Raw genomic sequence first — 21,416 nt, 5'->3', positions numbered from 1 at the left:
GAGGCTGGTGAGGCTGAGAGGCAGTGGCTGGCCCAAGCTCACCCAGTGAGCTTCATGGTTGAGTGGGGATGTGAACCCTGCTCTCCCAGTTCTTACAGTGAAGTCCCACACTCGAACCATTACACTACATTAACACACACCAAACGCCACAGAATAGCAGCATGGCATCATTATGGCAAGCAACTAAATAAAGCTACTGGGTGATACTCAACTAAGTTTTATTCAGAGCAGACTCACTGAAATATTGTATTTAATTAGGGGGTTAACCAGGCTGGGATAGCTGGGATAGCAGGCTTGTTGGTTTTTAAATGTCTGAAGTAGATTTTTTTCAATTTCTTTGTTCTGTGTGGGACAATGACAATAAAGATTATCGTATCGTATGAAATGATTCTACTCTGAATAAAACTTAGCTGAATCCCACTCATTCCTTTTTGCCCTTACTGAACTCCTCTTAAAAACAAAAACAAAAGTTTGGTGGTGGGAGAGAGAGCATCTTTTTACTACACATGATAGAACTTACCCTGTTTGAGTCCTCTGCATCTTCCTCATTTATAGAACTGGATGGAGAAGGGGTTGCCGATTTGCTCGCAGGAGGGGATGGGGAAGTGTGTGGCACATTGGTCCCGCCCAAGTTCAGTCCCAGTTGAGCACTGAGCTGGGATTGGTTAATAGTGGTCAGCTGGTTAGGTGACATAATTCCCGAACGAGCAGCATCTGTCATATGGACAATGGATCTCATAATCAAAGAGTGGTCCTGGCGATACTGAGGCACATCTGTATGACTATGATCCTAGAAAGAAAGAAAAAAGGTGGGGAAATATGATATTAAGCTGCTAGAATTATCAAGTCAATTCCTGTGCCCTACTCCAACTCAATTTATAACTCAGCCTAAAGATGTGCAACGTAATCACTAGGTGTTATTTTCGGGTTTACTGTTCCACCCACTTCTCTCTCCATCACCTACTGTTTCTCATATCTCCAATTCTAGATTGCATGCCCCTTAGGAAAGGGATCTGTGCTACCGCACTCTGTAAAACACCATTCACACTCATGGTGCTATATAAATTCAAAATAATAATCAGGATTGGCAGCAAGCATTGGCATACTAAGCCATATGCCAGGGGCCCACAGCCCAGCAGAGGGTCCACCAGCATGGGTCCCCTGGAGCTGCTCCTGCTCTTCACAACCACCTCCCAAATTTATGTATTTATAAAATTTCTAGCCCATCCTTCCTCCCCCAATGAACCCAGGGTTGCAAGTTATAAGTGGGGAAATAATGAAAACCTCTTAAAAACAATTCCAATACAGATGCAGACCAGGGAAGATCAGAACGCAAAAGCCTTGTTGAAGAGGAAGGTATTTAATAGGTGCCATAAAGATGGTGCCTGTCTAATATTCAAGAGGAGGGAATACCAAAAGGAAGGTGCCACAACGATAAAGAGCTGATTCCTACATTATGCAGACAGATTTCCTGATAAGATGGTATTTTCAGGAGGCCCTCACCTGCAGAGCACAGTGATCAATTGGGTATATAAGAGCTGAGGCAATCTTTCAGGTATCCCGTATAATAATAATAATAATAATAATAATAATAATAATAATAATAATAATTTATTTGTACCCCGCCCATCTGGCCGGGGTTCCACAGCCACTCTGGGCAACTTCCAACAAAGTTTTAAAATACATTAAAATGTCACACATTAAAAACTTCCCTAAACAGAGCTGCCTTTAGATGTCTTCTAAATGTCAGGTAGTTGTGTATCTCTTTGACATTTGATGGGAGGGCGTTCCACTGGATGGGTGCCACTACCGGGAAGGCCCTCTGCCTGGTTACCTGTAGCTTTGCTTCTCACAATGAGGAAACCACCAGAAGGCCCTAGGTGATAGACCTCAGTGTCTGGGCAGAATGATGGGGGTGGAGACGCTCCTTCAGGTATACTGGGCCAAGGCCGTTTAGGGCTTTAAAGGTCAGCACCAACACTTTGAATTGTGCTCGGAAACGTACTGGGAGCCAATGTAGGTCTTTCAGGACCAGTGTTATGTGGTCCTGGCAGCCACTCCCAGTCACCAGTCTAGCTGCCGCATTCTGGATTAATTGCAGTTTCCGGGTCACCTTCAAAGGTAGCCCCACGTAGAGCACATTGCAGTAGTCCAAGCGGGAGATAACTAGAGCATGCACCACTCTGACGAGACAGGCCACGGGCAGGTAGGGTCTCAGCCTACAAAGCTGTATATGACTTTGTACATCAAAACTAGCCCCTTGAACTTCCTGTGTCCCAATGTTATAATGCAATAATTCTGATACATGATTACAGTAATCCTTGCTTGCCTTGAGCTCTATTTATATTCCCAGAATGTTTTGCTTCTAGTTTCCCAGTGTTAAATTCACGAACTAAATAAACAAAGAAACCTTGTAATACAAATGTATCTGAACCAGACAGGAGTTGAAGTTGCCTAATTCCTTCTGGGTAACTTTTCCTGTGAATTCTTCCTGCTGCTTATAATAAAGGAACTCTCACCTAAGATTATTATTGTTGTTGTTGTTATTGTTAATTTATGTATACTGCCCTTCATCCGAAGACCCCAGGATGGTTTACAACAGAAAATACAAAATGAGAATACAAAATACATAATGAAACAAAGGCAAGCCAATAACTCCCACAAACACATTTAAAAAGCCACAGACTGTTAATCAGCTGAACGCCTGGTTAAAGGTAAATGTTTCTGCCTGGCACCTAAAGATGTATAATGAAGGAGCCAGGTGAGCCTCCCTGGGAAAGTATTCCACAAATAGGGAGCCACTGCAGAAAAGGCCCATTCTCATGCTGCCACCCTCCAATGATTATTGTAGGGTTTGGATTAGTTCATATGGGGAGAGGTGGTCCTTGAGGTATTGCAGTCCCCAGCTATTTAGGGTTCAATAGGTCAAAACCAGCACTCTGACTTTGGCTGAGCAACTAATTGGATGTCAGTGCAGTTGGGCCAGGATTGGTGTTATATGCTCAAACCATCTTGCCCTGGTGCCAAAACTGGACCTAAACCCTGATTGAACTAGATCTAGAAAATCAAAAGCATCTGGATCTGGTCTGTGACCATCCACTCAAGAACCTTTCCCAAGAAGGGGAGACTGGCTGGTCTCAGGTTTTCTGAATCCAGGGAGGGTTTCTTGAGGAGTAGTTTTACCCCTGCCTCCTTCAAGCAGGCAGGGACCACCCCTTCTCACAAGGAGGCATTAATCACCTCCCTGGCCCAGCCAGATGTCCCCTTCCTGCTAGTTTTTGCCAGCCAAGAGGGGCAAGGGTCCAGTCACTCTGACTGATCTAAGCACCTTGTCCACATCCTTGAGCCTTAAGAACTGAAATTCATCCAACACAACAGGACCAGACAATGCTCTGGACACCCCTTGAGATTCATCTGCTGTAATAGCAGATTATATTGGCAGGGGTATCTGGAAGTCATTCAGAATCTTTTTAAGGATATCACTTTCCACAAATTAAATCACCCCACCCAAATCCGCAATCCCACTGCCAATTCTGCAGACAGTGTGTTACTGCCTTAAGGAAGAGTTTTTAATGTTAGAAAATAAAAAGACTTGAGGAGAATAATAATTTGCGGGGGGGGGGGAGCTAGGGTGTCAAGGCATACAGAGAGCTATTTCCTGGTGGTTTCTCACCTATAAAAAGCTGCTCTTTTCTCTGCCACAAAAAGAGGTTTCCCTTAGTCCTTATTCAAATAAATCATAATATAAAGACATGGTTTAACAAATGCTTTACTCTAAATCTTGTCATTTTGGTTCAGTTTGAGGCTTTTATTGAAGCTAAGTTCTGCTGACTTAAACAGGCCCAGAAACCAATTTCATAGGCTAGTCTATGAATTCTTAACCATTTCATCTAAGATGAAATGCATGGTACTGCTTTTACCTCCTGTTCATACTTCCCTTCTCTACTTTTTTGTTGCAGGGGGAAGCTTAAGAACGTCCTGAATTCATTACATTAGAGGTGGGGGACTTGTGGCCCTCCAGATGTTGTTAGACTCTAAATCCCATCATCCTTAACCACTGGCTCTGCTGGCTGAGACTAATGAGGCTTGGAATCCAAGAAAAACTGGAGGGTTGTAGGTTCCCCATCACTGCATTACACCAAACTTCAGTAGGTGCTTGTACATCTGCAGCAATGCATTTGCCCATGGCAACATGCAAACAAAACCCCAATAGCCTAATATATCATTGCAAGAGAGAAAAGTTACAGAGGGCTGCAAAAAGGAGATTTTTACAGAGGTGGAAATGAGGACACATAATACAGTATAGTAAATCAGTATTTTGATATAATACTTGATAAAAAAACTGAACATAATTAACAATAATTAGCATAATGCTAGCCCACCCACACATGTACAGATAAGGCTTTAACTTACACATTGTTATTCCAAAAATTAAAGAACAAAGACTGTTTTTCAATAAATCTATTCATTTTCTTGAATAAGGTCTAGAAAAATAAATCAATTTAATTACAGTGCCATATCCCTTTTTTCTTTTTAGCTAATTTGCAGTGCACATCCTGACAGCAAGAAATAAGTTAAGTGGTAGTTTTAGATTACTGTTTCTACCTCTCTTTTCAGATAAAAGTCATTTTGTTTAGGTCAAGTGGGGTATTGCATTATGGCACTTCATTAATTTTATCTGAACCTATCATATGTTAAAGTTGCATTTAAGTATTTATTAAATTTGTTCCATTTGCTCCCCAAAGCATTCAGTGATTTTACACTTGAGTTCACCACCCTAAGAAAAGGGGGGGGGGAGTCCTCTCAACAATCCTGGGAGGCAAAATTGGCATGAGGCCACACTGAGGGAGGAACTAGAAGTTTCCGTAAAGGTGCCTTTCATCCTCTTGCAAACCAAAAGAAGAAAATGTATAGGATCACAGGACACAGCTTTATACCAAGCCAGACCAACTTGGGTCCCTTCTAACTCAGGAGCTGAATCTTCAAGCATTCAGCAGATGTGCTACCACTGAGCTACAGCTCTTCACTATGCACAATTCTATACACCTCTAATATGTCTCCTCACCTCACTCGCTTCATACCATCCAACTTTTTCTAATCAAACACTGGAATGTGCTACCATGCAAGTTATGTGACCTGCACTGTGCTCTCGCTCCCCCAAAAGTGGGGGGGTTTGTGGGGCCTGTTTTTGGGCACTACATGAAATCATGGTCCCCCTAAAAGCATTTTTTGGGGGGGGGGAGAGCACAGCAGCTCTCTCACAGCAGTCAAAACACAGCAGCTGCCACAATCTCATGAGAAAAAATGGAACGTCCCATTTTTTTCGGGGCACTTGGCAAGTAAGTCACTACCCTTTGCTAAACTAAAAAGCCCAAGTCTTTCCTCACACTCCCCTATTTTTTACCTATTCATGGGCTTGGGCTTGGATCTCATGCCTTAGGCAAGTACACTGCACCAGTCTTTAGGTGGCAACATAGCAAGTTGTGATTTTACAACAGATCTAGCGCTGCACATTTGGATACAAGCAACCTGGTGTAAATATCTAACACGATGCCATGAAAAGTAATATAAAATATCTACAAATCATGTATTTGTCTTGTTAAATGTGACGAGATTTAGGCTCCTGAAAAAGCCTGAAGCCACTGGAAGATTGGTTGTTAACTGCCTAAAACTTGCAGTTCTGGAAGTATGGGGGCTTCTGGGACCCTGTTGCCATAAGTAATTGGAGAATTATGATTCAGGGCTATCACGAAACAATTCTCCATGTTGACACTGAAAAGGCTCCTGAAGCCATTGACTGATTTTGAAACTGGAGAGGTGGAAAAGGACAGGGTGGCAGACTGCCCAGGATCCTGAATATATGAAACTGTCTTATAATGAATCATGATGATTAATTCATCTGTACAGTACTGTGTGTAGCAATGTCTTTTCCCAGTAGCAGATCTCCAGGATTTCAAGCAGATATTCCCCCCCCCCAGGTGTACCACCTGATATCCTTTTAAGTAGAGATGTATGCATGCAGAGTGTGTCTCTGCCACAAAACCACAGATACTGACACTGCACCCAGATTTTTTTAAAAAGAAACATCAGTTCACTTTGTGCCAGGCTCTAGTGCACAAACAGTTTGATGCTAGCTAAAATGTATCTACAATTTTGCTTTAGAAACCTACTTTAAACTTTGTCTCCTTACAATCCTGCAAGCATTGATATACATGGAACCCTAAGAACATAAAATCCTGCTCAATCAGGCCAATGGCCCATCTAGTCTGGCATTCTGTTTTGACAGTGCCCAATCACATGCCCAAATGGGAAGTCTAAAGGCAGGACAATCCCCTATGTTTAGACTAAAAAAACATGGCTGCAGAAATTATTTGGGACCAGAATAAAATGCAGTTTCTTTGAATCCTGACTTTTTGAACCTGTGTGGGTTGTCTTTAAACAAACTGTTTTGGGGGCCTGGATTAGCAGATTTATGTGGTTTTTGTACTCTAAATAAATAGCTGGCAAAATCAAATCAATCGATTTAAAAGTATTGCTTAACATGATAGGTAAATCACAGTATAGAATAATAAAACAAGAGAGACCTCTATAATACAACAAACGTGGCAAGAAATGAAACATTAAGAATTAAGCATAAATCAATAAAAAGCACCTTAATTAAAACTTGGTAATTGATCTTTCAAATGGAGTAAATCACCGAGTTTGGCTCAGCCCATTATTTACCTAGATTTAAATTCCTTTCATACCATTTTCTAATTTTATTTTGGCCAAGAAACATGCAGAAGTAAAACAGATACAATTGACAGAACCAAGTTTCCCCAGTAGTATATTTTATATTTGCCTTCTAAAATTTGCTTTTATGCCTTGACTGCTTCCATTAAAAAAAAGATGGCTACTCCGTATTGTCACATACTTTTTAAAAAGCAAGAATTCTATGTTCTGGCAAAATCTAGTAATACAGCACTGCTCTGTTAGGACTATCACCAAAAGCAACAGCAATCCCCAAATAAAAGGAAAAACCATTGCCATAAAGACACACATGAATCGAGAGCCCAGAAAGAAATTCCTCTCCAGGCACAATGTATGCATCTCAGTGTTCTGAGAACGTTTCAACTCTCATGCGGTTCTGCAGAAGGAAACCAGCAATTGCTTTCCCTTGACCCTTTCAAGTGCACCTCTGAGTGGGGCAAACCAATATTTGGCCCTGAATAAAATTGCCTACAAGGTTCTCACCTCTCCAAATGTCAGAATGATATTTTGGGAATGGGCTCACTGTGTGCGCAAAACTATGGGTCAATGCTTTCCCCCCCCCCCCATTTTTTCATGTTCTACAATACTGAAGATTCGAATTACTGCATAATACACAGGTGACAGAAATGAGAGTAACCTCAAGGAACAGGAACCGTTGGAATGGCTTCCTGATTTCCCAATGCTTATTCCACAGCTTTCATTTTTTTGCTACCCTTTTACCCGGTTAAACTTCCACTTGCTGTTCTGCAAAAAGAGCAGCATCCTGCTGCCAGTGACAACTAACTTAGAAGCACAGGGAGGTTCGCCTGGTGCCATTTTTGTGGTCTTTTTGGTGCCAGGTGAAGACTTTGTTACTCACTCGCCTTTTAACATAGGGCATCTAATCTTTAAATCTGTTTTTAATGGGGGCGAGGGGTGTACAGAAAGTTCTGTTTTGCCACCTTTATATAGGTCTCCCATTTTTAAACAGGTTTCTGCTTCAGTTTTTATTTCAGGTGGGTTTATTTACTCATTGCAATCTGCTCAGAGAACTTTTACATTATGGGGCAGCGCAGAAGTGCCATAAATCAAACCAAATAAATAACAGGCTGCTTTTTTCTTTTTTTTAAGAACCAGAGCAATTTAGCAAGGGCAGTATGCACACTGTCCAGCAAATCCCCGCAGCAAGGCCAATTGAAAGCATCTTGGCAGATACACTTCTTTTGGCTCCACCAGTGCAGTCAAGGGAGGTAAGTAGGAGTCTCATTATCCTATCAGTGTGGTGGCATCTGGAGTTAACTCTGGTAGGACACCACCCTTGTTTTCAGTCTAGAGATATGCCAAATATCCATTTTGCTCTGATGGTTACCAAAGACTGATGGTTACCAAATACATGGTATGCAAAAGAGAGAGGAAATATGTAGGTGTTCCTACTATAGATATATGGTTTTATGATGTATTGTTGAATTCATCTGTCAAAAAATGTGTCAGAGATGTACAGTAGTACCTCCGGTTATGTAACCCTCTGGTTACATAAACTTTGGGGTGCATAAACTTTGGGATGCATGCGCAGAAGTGGTCTACCACTGCACGCGCATGCGCAGAAGCGGTTGTGGAAACCTCAGGATCCAACTGAACCTCCGGAACGGATCCCATCCGCAACCAGAGGTACCACTGTATATTCCTTTTGTGGCATGTTATATGTCCAATAAAAGTTTTCCTGGACAACCAGCTTGATAGGGATAAGTTCCACAAAAGTATGTGGTTCATTGTGCTCAGAAAAACTGTGCACATGACATTTTCTGAAGCTTTTCCTCAGACCATTCTAATCCAGTGACTAAAAACCACATCTCATTTTTGTTTGTTGGCTGTGGGTAAGGGTGGGAAAGAAAAGTGTCATGGTTGACAGTGGCACCTGGTGAGAATTGAGTATTTTGTTATGAGAACAAAAATAATCACCAATAGATTTTATATGTGCAATGTTTAAAAAGCTCTTGTTGTAAAACAATGATACTGACTTTTTTTTAAAAAAATGCATTATTTATGTTATTACATTTTTATTATGACTTTCCCTGAAGTACCTCAGGGAGATGTGCACAACTCTCACCCATTTCCTTCTCATAACCATTCTCCATAATCTATTGAACTTCATAGCTAAGTGAGGCTTTTAATCAGAATCTCTCTGTTCACCTGTAATTCCCAGCAACTGGTATTCAGAGATGTACTACCTCCAACAAAGGAAGTTGAACTCAGCCTTCATGGCCAGTAGATGTTGATAGCCTTCTCCTCCATAGATTTGTCTAATCCTCTTTTAAAGGCATCCAGGTTGGAGGCCATCACCACTGCCTCCTTTGGAGGTGATTTCCATAGTTTTAAGTATGTGCCATGTGAGAAAGTACTCTTAATTTATCTGCCCTAAACCTTCCACCATACAGCTTCATTGTATGTTCATGAGAAAGGGAGAACTTATCTCTACTCACTTTCTCCATGCCATGCATTAGTTTTTAAACATCTATCCTGTCACTTCTTTCTCTAAACAACAAAACCAAACTGATTGGTGTCTGATGATAAAATGCCACACTGAGCTGTTAAGTGCCTCCTCAGGTGAGAAACCGCCATCCTTATAAATGAACAAATGATTGAATTCAGTAATTAGTTGGGTTTCCCCCTCTTAATGATGACAATAAACATGTTCTTAACAACAAGAAAGGCTTCTTTTAATAAAGAGTTCCAGACACTAAACACATTAATGAACCATGAAATAACTGTTTTATTTGTAATATAGTAAACAATACTGCTGTAACTCTGTTGTAATCACAGTCCCTCTCTTTTCCCCTATTCATATCAAGATCGTAATGTGGATATTAAAAATAAATTGTGGGAGTTTCCTTGTAAATAAAATTAGAATGAATAAAATGCACATTTTATGAAGGAAAATAACCTGAAACCATGCCTATCTGACAGATTTGACATAACATATTGGTAATTTTCAATTCCTTGCTTTACTGAAAGGCTAAATCAAGAATCTGGATTATAAATGTCTATATTTAAATTGTCTTTTAAATAAAATTAAAAATCTTTCCTTCATATGATTATATCTATGTGAAATACTAAAGGTTGTTTACAGCAGTGTAATCCTGTACATTCCTACTCAGCGGTAACGCCTACTGGATTTAATGGGACTTACTCCAAGGTAAATGTGTACAGTGATATGGGGTGTAAATATTCCAATACGTTATTTCATCATGTAACAGATTCCACTTCATAAGTTCATTAGTAACAATGAATGGATGCCAATTGCAAATGTAATATTTGACAAGTTTTGCAGTTTCAAAGTTTTAGGTTTTTCGGCTGAATACAAATAAAATAAGCATACAAAATTCAATGGGTCTCTAGAGCATCAAAAATTTCCCAATGCAAACTGGAAATTTCCCAGTGCAAACTGCCATTTGCTAATTTGCATGAGAACGTTTTTCATAAAATGTTCCAAATGTTATTATTCTTCTCTGAAAAACCCACATCATTGCATGTACGGTATATAAGATTTCAGTTGCTGAAATCTGATCCACATTTGCATGGGAATAAGCCTTGTTGAACTCAGTGGGACTGATGACTAGGCATGGACTGCATTGTGAGTGATTGATGCTAGCAATCCTTTAATCTTATATACTATTTATGTTAGCAATTTTTGTCCCATGGCATTGTGATAAATATATCAAGCAGGATCCACAAAATCAAAACACAATGAGCTCCAGGGAGCATCAGATTTGTTTCCTTCAGTTGTTCAATGCACATGGCCAAGAACAGAACAAACCCATTGGAATGAATGGTCTTATTAGTCATGCGCATTAATTTCAGTGGAAATGCATTAGATGCAACCCATCATTAAGAATTTTATTTAAGCATCTTTATGCATTCAGCATTGATTCTAGGGAGGTTTACATGTTAAAACAATAAAAATTAGTAAACTGTACCATTAAGGAAGGAGGTTGCAGAGTTCCAAAATTTGTTTAAGATACCAGCAGGGTCTGGGAGAATTTAGAACAAAAACAAAACATTTACTGGGAACCTTCACTGAAGGGCAGGCAACAACTACTACAACAACAACAGAGAGCAATGTAGGCACTAGGTAAGCTTTTGTGGGGATAGAAGGCCAACATTGTGCCACAGGTGAAAAAGTCCTCTACTGGGTCACCATCCATCTCACCTCTGATCAAGGAGAACATCAATAGATGACAGCAGTGTCCTAGCAGGTTCTTTGTGATAGGATGTAAGAGAGAGTTGTTCAAAGTAGTGGGAGCAGGAACTAAAAATTTCCAGTGCACAATTACAGTCATGTGTTCAAGAATTTTAAAAAAGGTGTGGGTGGAATCAAATCTAATCTAAACATTTTGAACACAAAGTGAAGTTCTGCTATACATTTTTGTGGCAGAATAATGATTATCACATTTTCATATAGAAACTTCTTTACACAGAGATATACCCAAAAATGATGCACTTACAGTTAACTCTATTTTTGTAGAGTTAACCAGAGGTATTTTTTTAAGGCAGTGAAAAATAAATGCAGGCTGAAAAGAGACAATTATTTTACCGTCTGTTTCTTAGATATCAGAAAGGGAATTTCGAAATTCATCAAAGCTAACCTTCTGTTATGTACAACAGGCTAAGCTGAAAAGAATGTTAACAAGTTCAATTTTCATTCAATCAGCACCACTGCTCTCTGAAATGTTTCATTGCAGGAAAGAAATAAAAAATAATCTATATGGTAATTATTAGGATGAATCCCCCAGTAACTTTCAGCAACATGAAAGGTCAGTTCTATTCAAGATATTTTATCAGTCCCTTGCACATACTCCTGTCCTGTCATTTTAAATCTGAACAGCATTTTATTTTCCCATTTACAGCTACCTGCAGAATTAAGTACTTAAGCCAAATAAGGAAGAAAAAAAAGAAGGAGAAAATGTTGAATGCTGGCAAAGGCTATAATAGCATGGAGATAAATCGTTCAGCTGCTCTCTCTCAAGCCTCTAGGGCTACAGATTTTTCTTCTCCTGATGCACTGTGGGTATTCAAAACTTGTTCAACATGATTTCATTTCATTTCAGGCAGTGCCTGAGAAAACTAAATTACAGAATCAATCATACAGAAGGTCAGAGTGAGACTTCATTACAAGTATTGCATGCTTGCATGAATATCTTTCATTTATGACTGACCCAATATGTCACAATAGCTGTCTAGTAAAAATAATCCACTTTCTGAAATTGATGTACTACTGATGTCAGTGCTACTCAGCAGGCTGGGTAGATTATAGAGAGATGTTTAAAGGGGAGAGGGGGGGTAGAGAAAAGAATAAAAAGGAACCCTATAGAGCACAGGCAACAGCGCTATGGAATTGCCACCCTTTGTAGATTAAAATAATTTCTCAGGTGATCATCTAAACAGTCAACTGTGCTTTAGTCTGTAATGACTTTTGATAGCATATAGCAATTGATTTCCATCTATTTATGTGTAGGTCTATATATTTTCCCACATCTTGTTAAGTCCCAGGTGTTTTTCTGAACTCAAGCTAGAACTCGTTCATTCCCTGCCAGTAATTCATTTATGAAGCTTGATTTTTTTGGTATTAGCATATTATTAAAATGCAAATGCTAATCACAGTGCATTTCTTTTATCTTTCGTTTTCTGTTGTGCTTCCTCATTTTGGGGCGGGGGAGAGTGGGGGAAATCCCAACGTAAGAGCATACATTTAAACTAAGATAAATGTCCCTTTGTATCCTGTCAATAATAATGAAGCTAATCAGCAACATGACGAATTGTCACTTTTTCTATAAACAAAAGCAATAACAGGCTGGGTAGGAAATGCAGGACAATACATCAGGAGGTCTTTTTTTTTTTTTAACTGGTAGGAAGAATTGTTAATCCATCAATACATTCATTTTTAATAACCGCTGGGCTACATATACTTTGGTAATAAAACAGCTTGCTTGCACTTAAAATGGATTGCTGGATATAGCAATCCTAAGTCAGAAATGGAATGGAAAGTATTATTTATTATTCCAGCAGTCTTCCTGCAGCAAATCTAAGAGAAGCCTGCGAAAGTACTGTTATGTAGCTGGCCAACTCCGCACCCTGAGGGAAACATCGGAGAACCTTGACATAACCTATTTCTACCCGTGCCTCTGGCGATTTTGCATTCAAGTTTATAGGTGAACATGTCAGGTACTGCTCAGAACAAAGCCAGAGACACACTGTATTAATCATAGCTCTGCCCAAGTACATTTCATTTCTTCTGTTTGTGCTTGAAAATTTCATGACATTTTCTTCAAGGTGAAATTCTACTGGACATTTCAACAGGGTCAATCTATAAATCCAATTAAAATAGCTATCATTTGCAGTGAAGCTGTCTAACACAGTAATGTTTCCAAAAGTGGCTGGGATTTCATTTGGTATCTTAAAAAAAAGAGAAAAGAGGGCTATGTTATTCTAATGGTTTTGGTTTGGAAAAAGTATTACTTGCCTCTATAGACATCTAGGTCTTGTCTATCATTACCGATTAGCAACTTCTCAACAATGCAGTAAGATTTGACAAGCTGAATGCTGCTTCATGCAGGCATTGTTCAAGAGTGTAGATGAATATCATAATTATTTTATGGCTCCATATTTAGTTCTTTTAGATACAGTAAGCCCAATTGACCATGAAATGAAATTTCATAGTTAAAATGCCTCTTTTACGTTTTTTTATTGCGGTAATAAAAAAAAAGTTATGGCTCTAAAGAAAGGTAATTCACGAAATATACAATCTAAAGATGGATTCTATTATTAATAAATATTTATCAGTTTAATAAAGTGCACATTTTCAATAAATGATGAGAGACATTTACCACCACATCTATGGAATTTAGATTAGATGTTCAGACTGAAAGAGGGAACAGAATGAAATGAGGGAGAATTTAGAAGAGATTTTCAAGTCAACACCCACCCACCACAACACCCCAAGCTTTTGCTGCTTCGAAATATCCAGGACTACATTCAATGCTAGTCCTACTCAGAGTAGACCCATTGAAATCAATTGTCATAAGTAACAAGCCCATTAATTACTAAGTAAAACTAACACAGCCCTTAAGCTTCACCTATCTCTTTACTTTACATTTATTTATTTATTTATTTATATTTATTTCTACTTGCTTACAGCTGATACTGTGGAAACAGTAAGTATTTAGCACTGAGCGTTTACACTACAAAGCCTTCTGCTCCATAGAAAAAGCTACGAGGATAAGAAATTAACTATCAAGGTGTACCTTACAGTAATGCTATTACACCTATTAAGCTGTGAAGCAGGTGTAATCTCTGCAAATGAAGATTACATCATACAACCAAATATACACATTACTGTGCCTTGCAAATGGGTTGAATGCAAATTCAGCTGCATTGCTGAAACACTGACCTGGTTTGCACATTACAGTAAGTACAGTGGTACCTCGGGTTACAGATGCTTCAGGTTACAGACTCCGCTAACCCAGAAATAGTACTTCAGGTTAAGAACTTTGCTTCAGGATGAGAACAGAAATCGTGCTCTGGTGGTGCGGCAGCAGCAGGAGGCCCCATTAGCTAAAGTGGTGCTTCAGGTTAAGAACAGTTTCAGGTTAAGAACGGACCTCCAGAATTAAGTTCTTAACCTGAGGTACCACTGTAAAGCTAAACCGTGGCTTACTATGAATGTGCGGGCTCCCAGAGAGGAGACTGTGGCTATCAATCCCCTCCCCAATTCCTCCTCTTGCTGCGCTACTCAGGACTAAACTTTCGTTTGGCTTCATGTGTCATCTGAATTTGGGCTCGCTGTTTTCCCTGCTCCAGATTCATGCTCTGCCACCAGCTCATGACCCTGAATCTTTCTCCTTTCTCTCTACTGCTGGGAGCCTTCCAAGCAATGAAATGAGTCAGGGATGGGGAACTTGTGACCCTCCAGATGTTGTTGAACTCTCACCCCCATTATCCCTGATATCCAACAATATCTGAAGGGCCAAAGTCCAACAATATCTGAAGGGCCAAAGGATCTCACCATCCCTGAAATAAGTGAATGCTCATTATGGTGCCCACTGAAAATTTATGAAAATATCCTGCCACAAGACACTAGTGATATCGACTGTGCATCACTACAACAAAAGACGACAAATAAGGATGCTGTATTGAGTGCAAGGAGTACCATCTTTTAGCAGCTGGATGTTATTTTCATGTGCTTGCCAGATAAGTTATTGGAAGGGGTGGCAGGGGAGCATAAATATTTGGCTCAGTACACAACACTGCAGTTCTATGCAGCAGTAAGAGAAGTTATGCAGTCAAATGGAAAGGAAAGGAAAAATCCGTACCATATGTAAGCCATTGCTTTGGATGATCCCATCTTGTTCCACAAGATTTCGAGATATTGTAATGGAAGGAAGATCCAAGCTCTGCGGTGGAAACTGTGGCGTGAACTCATTCCCTTGTGCAGCCAACTGATCACTTAGACCTTGAAATGGCAACAGTATATCTGCCATCCCTAAATTGGTGGGATCCAGTTCAGGTGGTGGAGTAATTGGTGGGATCTCAAACTCTTCATCTCCAAGACTTGGAGTGTGGAATGTTTGCTAAATGAAGAAAAAGAAGAAAGAACAGCAACTTCACTGCAACGAAACACTGCTAAATAAATGACTGCAGCGTGTGTAATAAAAGGGAGTTGTTTACACCCTGTAAGATTTAGCTCACGAGCAAACCATTTTATTTTACTTTATTTTGTAAATCACAAGTGTAGCAATATTCACATATGCCCAGCTTTTATGGATCCTTCAGATTAAAGATTTAAGTCTCATTATCATATGGCTTTAATGGTGTATCAGTATTAACTGTTTTTTAATGCACCCTTAATTAGCAACATCTGTCTTTGTTGTTGGTGTGAGCATCAGCTACATTGGGTTGTGGTTTTGGGTTGCTTGTTTTTTTGGCTGTATAACAAATTGCCAGTTTATTGATATGTTAGTAAAACAGCACAAACAGCCTAACCATTATTCTGATGCGTCAAATAAAATGCTGGCAACTTTGGTAGTACACACACAACATTAATCTGGTAGTGAATACTTCAAAATTCTTTTACAACCCATAAATGTGAAATATTAGAATCCTGCTTTTAAGCTCCCTCCATAAGAGGAATAGGAGTATGATAAAGCCTTTGATATGAAGGTGGTTGTGAGAGACATGGACTTTTGGGGGGAAATGGCTTATAAATGGAGGAATTTTGGTTTGATTCAGAGCAAGGATTGTGGTGGGGAAAGGTAGGTTTCTTCTGAAAAACTTTACGAAACTTTTATTTCTAATTTTCTTCAACACATACTTTTAACCCCTTTAGAAAAAATTCAAGGTCATTTGATGCTGAAATGCTGCTTATATCTGGCACAGAAATGAACACTTTTTGCTATCGTTCTCTGTGAAACAATGAATAAATTATTCTGGGATACAGCTCTTTCTGGATTAAAAGTGGGGACATGTCTACATTCAAAAGTGTGTCTGTTCATGGGTGCTTATAACACCTCCACCCCTTTAATGGAGAAGGGTAGCAGGATCATGCCCACTAGGCATGCCTCCCTATACACCAATACACAGCTATGCCCCTGGTGGCATGTACCTGTATAGGGCTCTTCCACTTTAATGAGACCCCTGGCCGATCAGGCTGCCTGTGTGCAGTCGTAGTAGTCCTATGCATGCGTGCAGACCCATTCACCCTAAGGCCAAATGTGCAGTCACATGGCGTGCATAAGCATGGAGCCGGTATAGCTAGTGGGTGCCATTTTGTTACTCCATCACACATTCATTGTGTATGTGTGGATCTTCTGAACATCCCTTGTATTTCCATCATATTCCTGACTTTCTCCCTAATGCATCCTCCTTGCAACTGTTATCTCCACCTTCCAGCTTCTTACATTCCCTTTGCCCAGTTAGTTGGGGTTCGTGAACAGACCTGCGCTCTCTGAGTATTGTAATGATTCTGGATGTGTGCTTGTTTCAGAGGCTGAAGATTAAATTCACTTGTGTGTCTGTCTGAAATTCTAAGTGTGTGTGTGTGTGTGTGTGTGGAGGGGGTACTTTTAAATACATTTTGGCTTAAGGGTTTTCATTTTACTTAAAATAAAATGTAAAAGATCCCTGGCACCATGTCAGACACTGGCTTGGGTGCTCCTGGGACCATCAACCACCTTGTGTTTATATGTAACTTGAACCTGGATAACCTTGGAATGTCACTGCCATCATCCCAATGTTTGTGGGGGACAATCTGTAGTGAGCTTATGTATGCTGGGAAGCTCTTACTTCCTCACTTGGGGTGAAATCACTGCAGAGAGACCAGGGAACCAGGTGCATGTGCCTCTATTTCTCTAAGAGCCACTCAGTGATAGAAATATCCAAAATGGTGGCTTAGTTTTTTAAGAGCTGGCGAAACTGTGCACCTCCAAATGTTGCTGGACTAGAACTCCCAGCACCTCTAGCCATTGGCCATGCTGTCTGGGTCTGATGGGAAATGGAGTCCAACAGCAACCCACAGTTTCCCCACTCTTGTTTTAGCCCCTTTGGTGGCACAATAGCCTGGGAATTGCTAACCTGGTCGCATTTTCATAAGCAATTACCAGGTGCTTAGGATCAACAGCAGGAGAAAGTTATCGCCTTCATGCTTGTACATTTGCCAGTAATATCTGGTTGGCCACTGGGGGATGCAGAACACCAGAGTATATGGCTCTCATCTATTAGGGTTCTTCTCATGAAATTCTTAAGACATAATTAACCTATAGAACAATAACCTCAATCTAAAGACCACTTGATCATCTCCACGTGTTCTGTGAGTTTTCAGAACATGCCATGGCTACTGAAGCAGCCTGCAGGGTGCAACTGCTGTATGGCAACAGAGAGGGAAGAGGAATTCCTACTATTCCAATGCTGGGAGGCAGCAGCTGAGGAGGAGGATGCCACAGCTGAGTGGATAGTTGCCTCTACTGGCATCAGCAGCCTGTGATCACACCAATACAACTGTCAAGTGGAACCATGTGATTTCACAGAGTAGCCTGTGGCACTGCCCACTTCACTACTGCGGAAAGGTAAAGCTGGGAATTCCATCCCCACAGCCATAGTGGCCACTTGTGGCTTAGGGGAAGAGTAATAGCTTTGCAAATAGAAGGTGCCAGGTTCAATCCCTGGCATTGGAATGGTCCCTCCCTGTCTGAAACCCTAGCAGTACTTAATAATATGAGCTAATGGTCCGATTCCCTCATGCAGTTGGTGTAATCCTGTGTTCCTATGCCTACAAACCGCCTTGCCAGCTTCCACTGCTTCTGCCCACTGTCCCATCCCATAAACACTAACAAGCTACTGGGGAAATAAGCAGAAGACTCCAAACTTCTAAAAAGTAATTTGTATGGCAGACAGTGTGTTGCTTTCAAGCACACTGGGGTGGGTGGATCTGTCAATTTAAGGTTTTCTCCATTTCTCATTTTTCCAATCTTACATCCAGTTCTCCACATTTCCATATCCAGTTTGCATTAAAAAAAAAAAAGGTATCATGAACATCCATCAGCATTTTAAGTGCACATTTCTTCCAACATACAGATTTTTTGCAAAGCAATTTCCCCTAATATAATGCATTTTTGTGTGTTATTTTCATATTCTCAGCCCTGTACAGTGAGGTTTTTAATGTTTGAGGGGTTTTTTGTGGTTTAATACTTTGTTGAAAGCTACTCAGAATGGCTGGGGCAACCCAGTCAGATGGGTGGCATATTATTATTATTATTATTATTATTATTATTATTATTATTATTACTACTACTACTATCTGTGCATTACTTGGGCATTGCAAAATTCAGAGAAATCCACATTTTGAAGGATGGCTGTGTTTCGGTTTGCATATCGCTTCCGAATTAGGTAGTTCTGCCTTTAAAAGCGAAACAAATCAGATTTCTCCCCCAACCCTGCAAGCGTGGAATACTACTTTGAGATTTGTCTGCCTACACTGGCTTAAATTTTTACTGCAAAAGTGGAGGCTTGGGGTGCAGGAGAAGGGGGAGGAACCCTTCCTTTAATGCATTATTTACATTGTCTGAAAGAATGACTTAATGCCAGTTAATTTAAAAATGATATGTTCAGTGAAAGATCTCATTAAGTGCTGGAAATTGTCATCCCTCAAACTGTTAATGATGATATAAATTAATAACCGCTTGAGAGAAAATGGAAACTGAAACACACACACACACACAAAGAGAGGGGGGTGGAACCTTCGCTTGCATATAAAACCTGTCAGCTGTCATTATTGGTCTCACACCAGAAATGATGAGGTAACACACAGCTACAGTCTGCAGGAGTAATACTGACAGAGTCTTAAGAGACTTAAGCAGTCTTTCCTCAGTGCACAGTGAGCAAAGTGAGCACACACATGTTCAGAGATTGCAACTTAATTCTGGTTGCGAAAGCTTTCTCTTACATTAGGGATGCATTTACTGACGCTTCGTAGGAAGAGGGGGCATCTTCATAGAGGGGAGGTGTGAAGTTCACCAACACAAAAGGATGGATTGGCCATGGAAGGCGGATGGCTAATGAACATAACCCTATGGCTACATTTGCCGTTACGTTTGGCACTAATGTGGTCTAGTAACAGATGCAATGGTAATTTGCGAGTCATTTGCTACCCCATTACTGCTTAATGAAATCTAACATATCACATTAACAATATGGATAAACACTCATTCCTGATATGTGGCATTTGGCTGTTTTCATTACTGCAGTAATTAACACTTGAAATATTATTTCAATAAATATTTAAGGTGCTTCAGGAATTAATGGTGGGGGGAAGCGTGGGTCACTGCCATCACGACACAGAAGCAAGTTGCAACAAAAAGGTGACGTGTCAATTTCTCATCTTAGATGGTCTTGTAATGCTAATTCCACAATGACTGCTGCATGCATGGCATTATATTAAAAGAAGCAGCACCAGCACGGATTTTCAGATTTGAGATGTCCACACTCAAAATACTGATGTTCACTTAAAAGTAAAATCTGTGTAATTGAATTTGCTTATAGGGCAGTAATTGCAGAGTTATCCTCATGCTGCAGTGCAAATATTAACACTCAATCTTATTCCACTCCTTCAATGTAATTAAACCAATAGTATAAGCTTTAAGCATGACATGGAGGAGGCAGCTGGATTAATTTCAAGAAGGGAACATTCCATGTTAAAAAGAGAGAGAGAAATAAATCCATAATGCTTCCAGACATGTACAACCAAACTATACAATATTACAGCATTTTCTCAAAAAATATATTTATCACGTTAGTAATATCTTCTTACAAGCACATGGGGTGGGGAGCAGTATCTTGTATGCCAGTGAGGATTTATTTAGGTTTTTTAAAAAAGAAGAATTCAAAACATCGAACTGTATCTCATGCCATGATTGCTGAAAGTAATGTATGGATAAGTGGGTAAAATGAATGCAATCTAAATGGGGGGAAACCTCATAGTGAAGTAGCCTTATTCCAAATCACAGGGACTATTCACATTGTAAGAAGTGCCTGAATGGCATGTAATTTGATGGTGGAGAAAGGTACCATTATGTCCAGAACAGTATAATGTTTTTAAGGGGTCATGTTACCAATCACAATTTTAAGAGCTATTAACTTTTCATACATTTCTCTCTTAGATTTCTTTAGGAGAGCTAGGGCTTGGGTGGGGGGGATAACTCCACCAACCCTCAACAAAAACTGTGTGTGTGGTTAAATGCCATCTGCACTGAAATGTTCAAAACATTTGTTCCTTTTGATAAAAATGCAAATCTGGAGAGCTGTTGTATCAACATATAACAGCCAATGTCTGACACGGTGAATTATCACAGCTGGAATTAAATTGTCTTTGAACAGCTGCTGGCAGTAGAGCTTTCATCAATGTTTGATTCAAATGGAGGAATGAAATTCTACAGAATGAAACATCATGTTGTCATTACAGATGGGGGTTTGTGTTCATTATCACAACTAACACTGGAGCTGGTGCCAAGCAATCTTCCCTTATCTAAGCAGTCTTGTTGGAAGGAGAAAGAGAGACAGAGAAAGAGGCAGAAGGCAGCCATTGTTTTAAAAAGCTGCTCATAAAAATACTATTTGGAATATAACCACAGTTACTGTAGCATTGCCCCCACCAATAATTTTTTCCTCCTTAAACCCTCACTCCCCATGGGGAGGGGGCACATTCACTGGGCAGAATGCTGTTTTGGACTCAAAATGGTCAACCCACTCCACATTTCATTAATCTCTAGACTTTTTTTGCCCACGATGTTGACCTCAAGCAGAATTCAAACGCTGCCTACTACTCGCTGTCACCTTCATTCTCTACCATGTGCAATCTCTATATTTCTGTAAATAAGAAAAGGAGAAGGAGGGGCAGGCACATCCATGGGGTAATGGCTACATATGCTTTTGTCCTGATTGCAAAGGCATTTGCTTTGGCCAAAAACAGTACAGTCTGGAACTGATGTCACTACCACTGCCCTGACATCCTTTCACTGGCTGTCATGGGGGTGGGTGGAAGAGAGAGACACAGACAGTAAGAAGAACTACAAGAACAAAGTGGTTGGCATCCCTTTCTGCTTACTACCCCGCTCCCACCTCTCGCCCTCCCAGGCTAGAGGCCA

At 40.1% G+C, this 21,416-nt stretch overlaps 1 protein-coding gene across 1 annotated transcript in view; it reads right to left on the bottom strand.

Moving 5' to 3' along the window:
- The window catches only part of TOX3 (TOX high mobility group box family member 3), a 92,756-nt gene that overhangs the window by 7,364 nt on the left and 63,976 nt on the right, over positions 1–21,416 (bottom strand). The window contains exons 3-4 of the mRNA XM_083451885.1: positions 15,096–15,353; positions 521–790 (exon numbers count right to left, since the gene is read on the bottom strand). Of these exons, the coding sequence (XP_083308011.1) occupies positions 521–790; positions 15,096–15,353 (528 nt within the window). The remainder of the gene's footprint in view (positions 1–520; positions 791–15,095; positions 15,354–21,416) is intronic.

The sequence above is a fragment of the Podarcis tiliguerta genome (genome assembly GCF_965153285.1).
Source record: "Podarcis tiliguerta genome assembly, chromosome: 8".
In the NCBI taxonomy this organism is placed as follows: Eukaryota; Metazoa; Chordata; class Lepidosauria; order Squamata; family Lacertidae; genus Podarcis; species Podarcis tiliguerta.
This window is presented reverse-complemented; position numbering and strand designations above follow the sequence as displayed.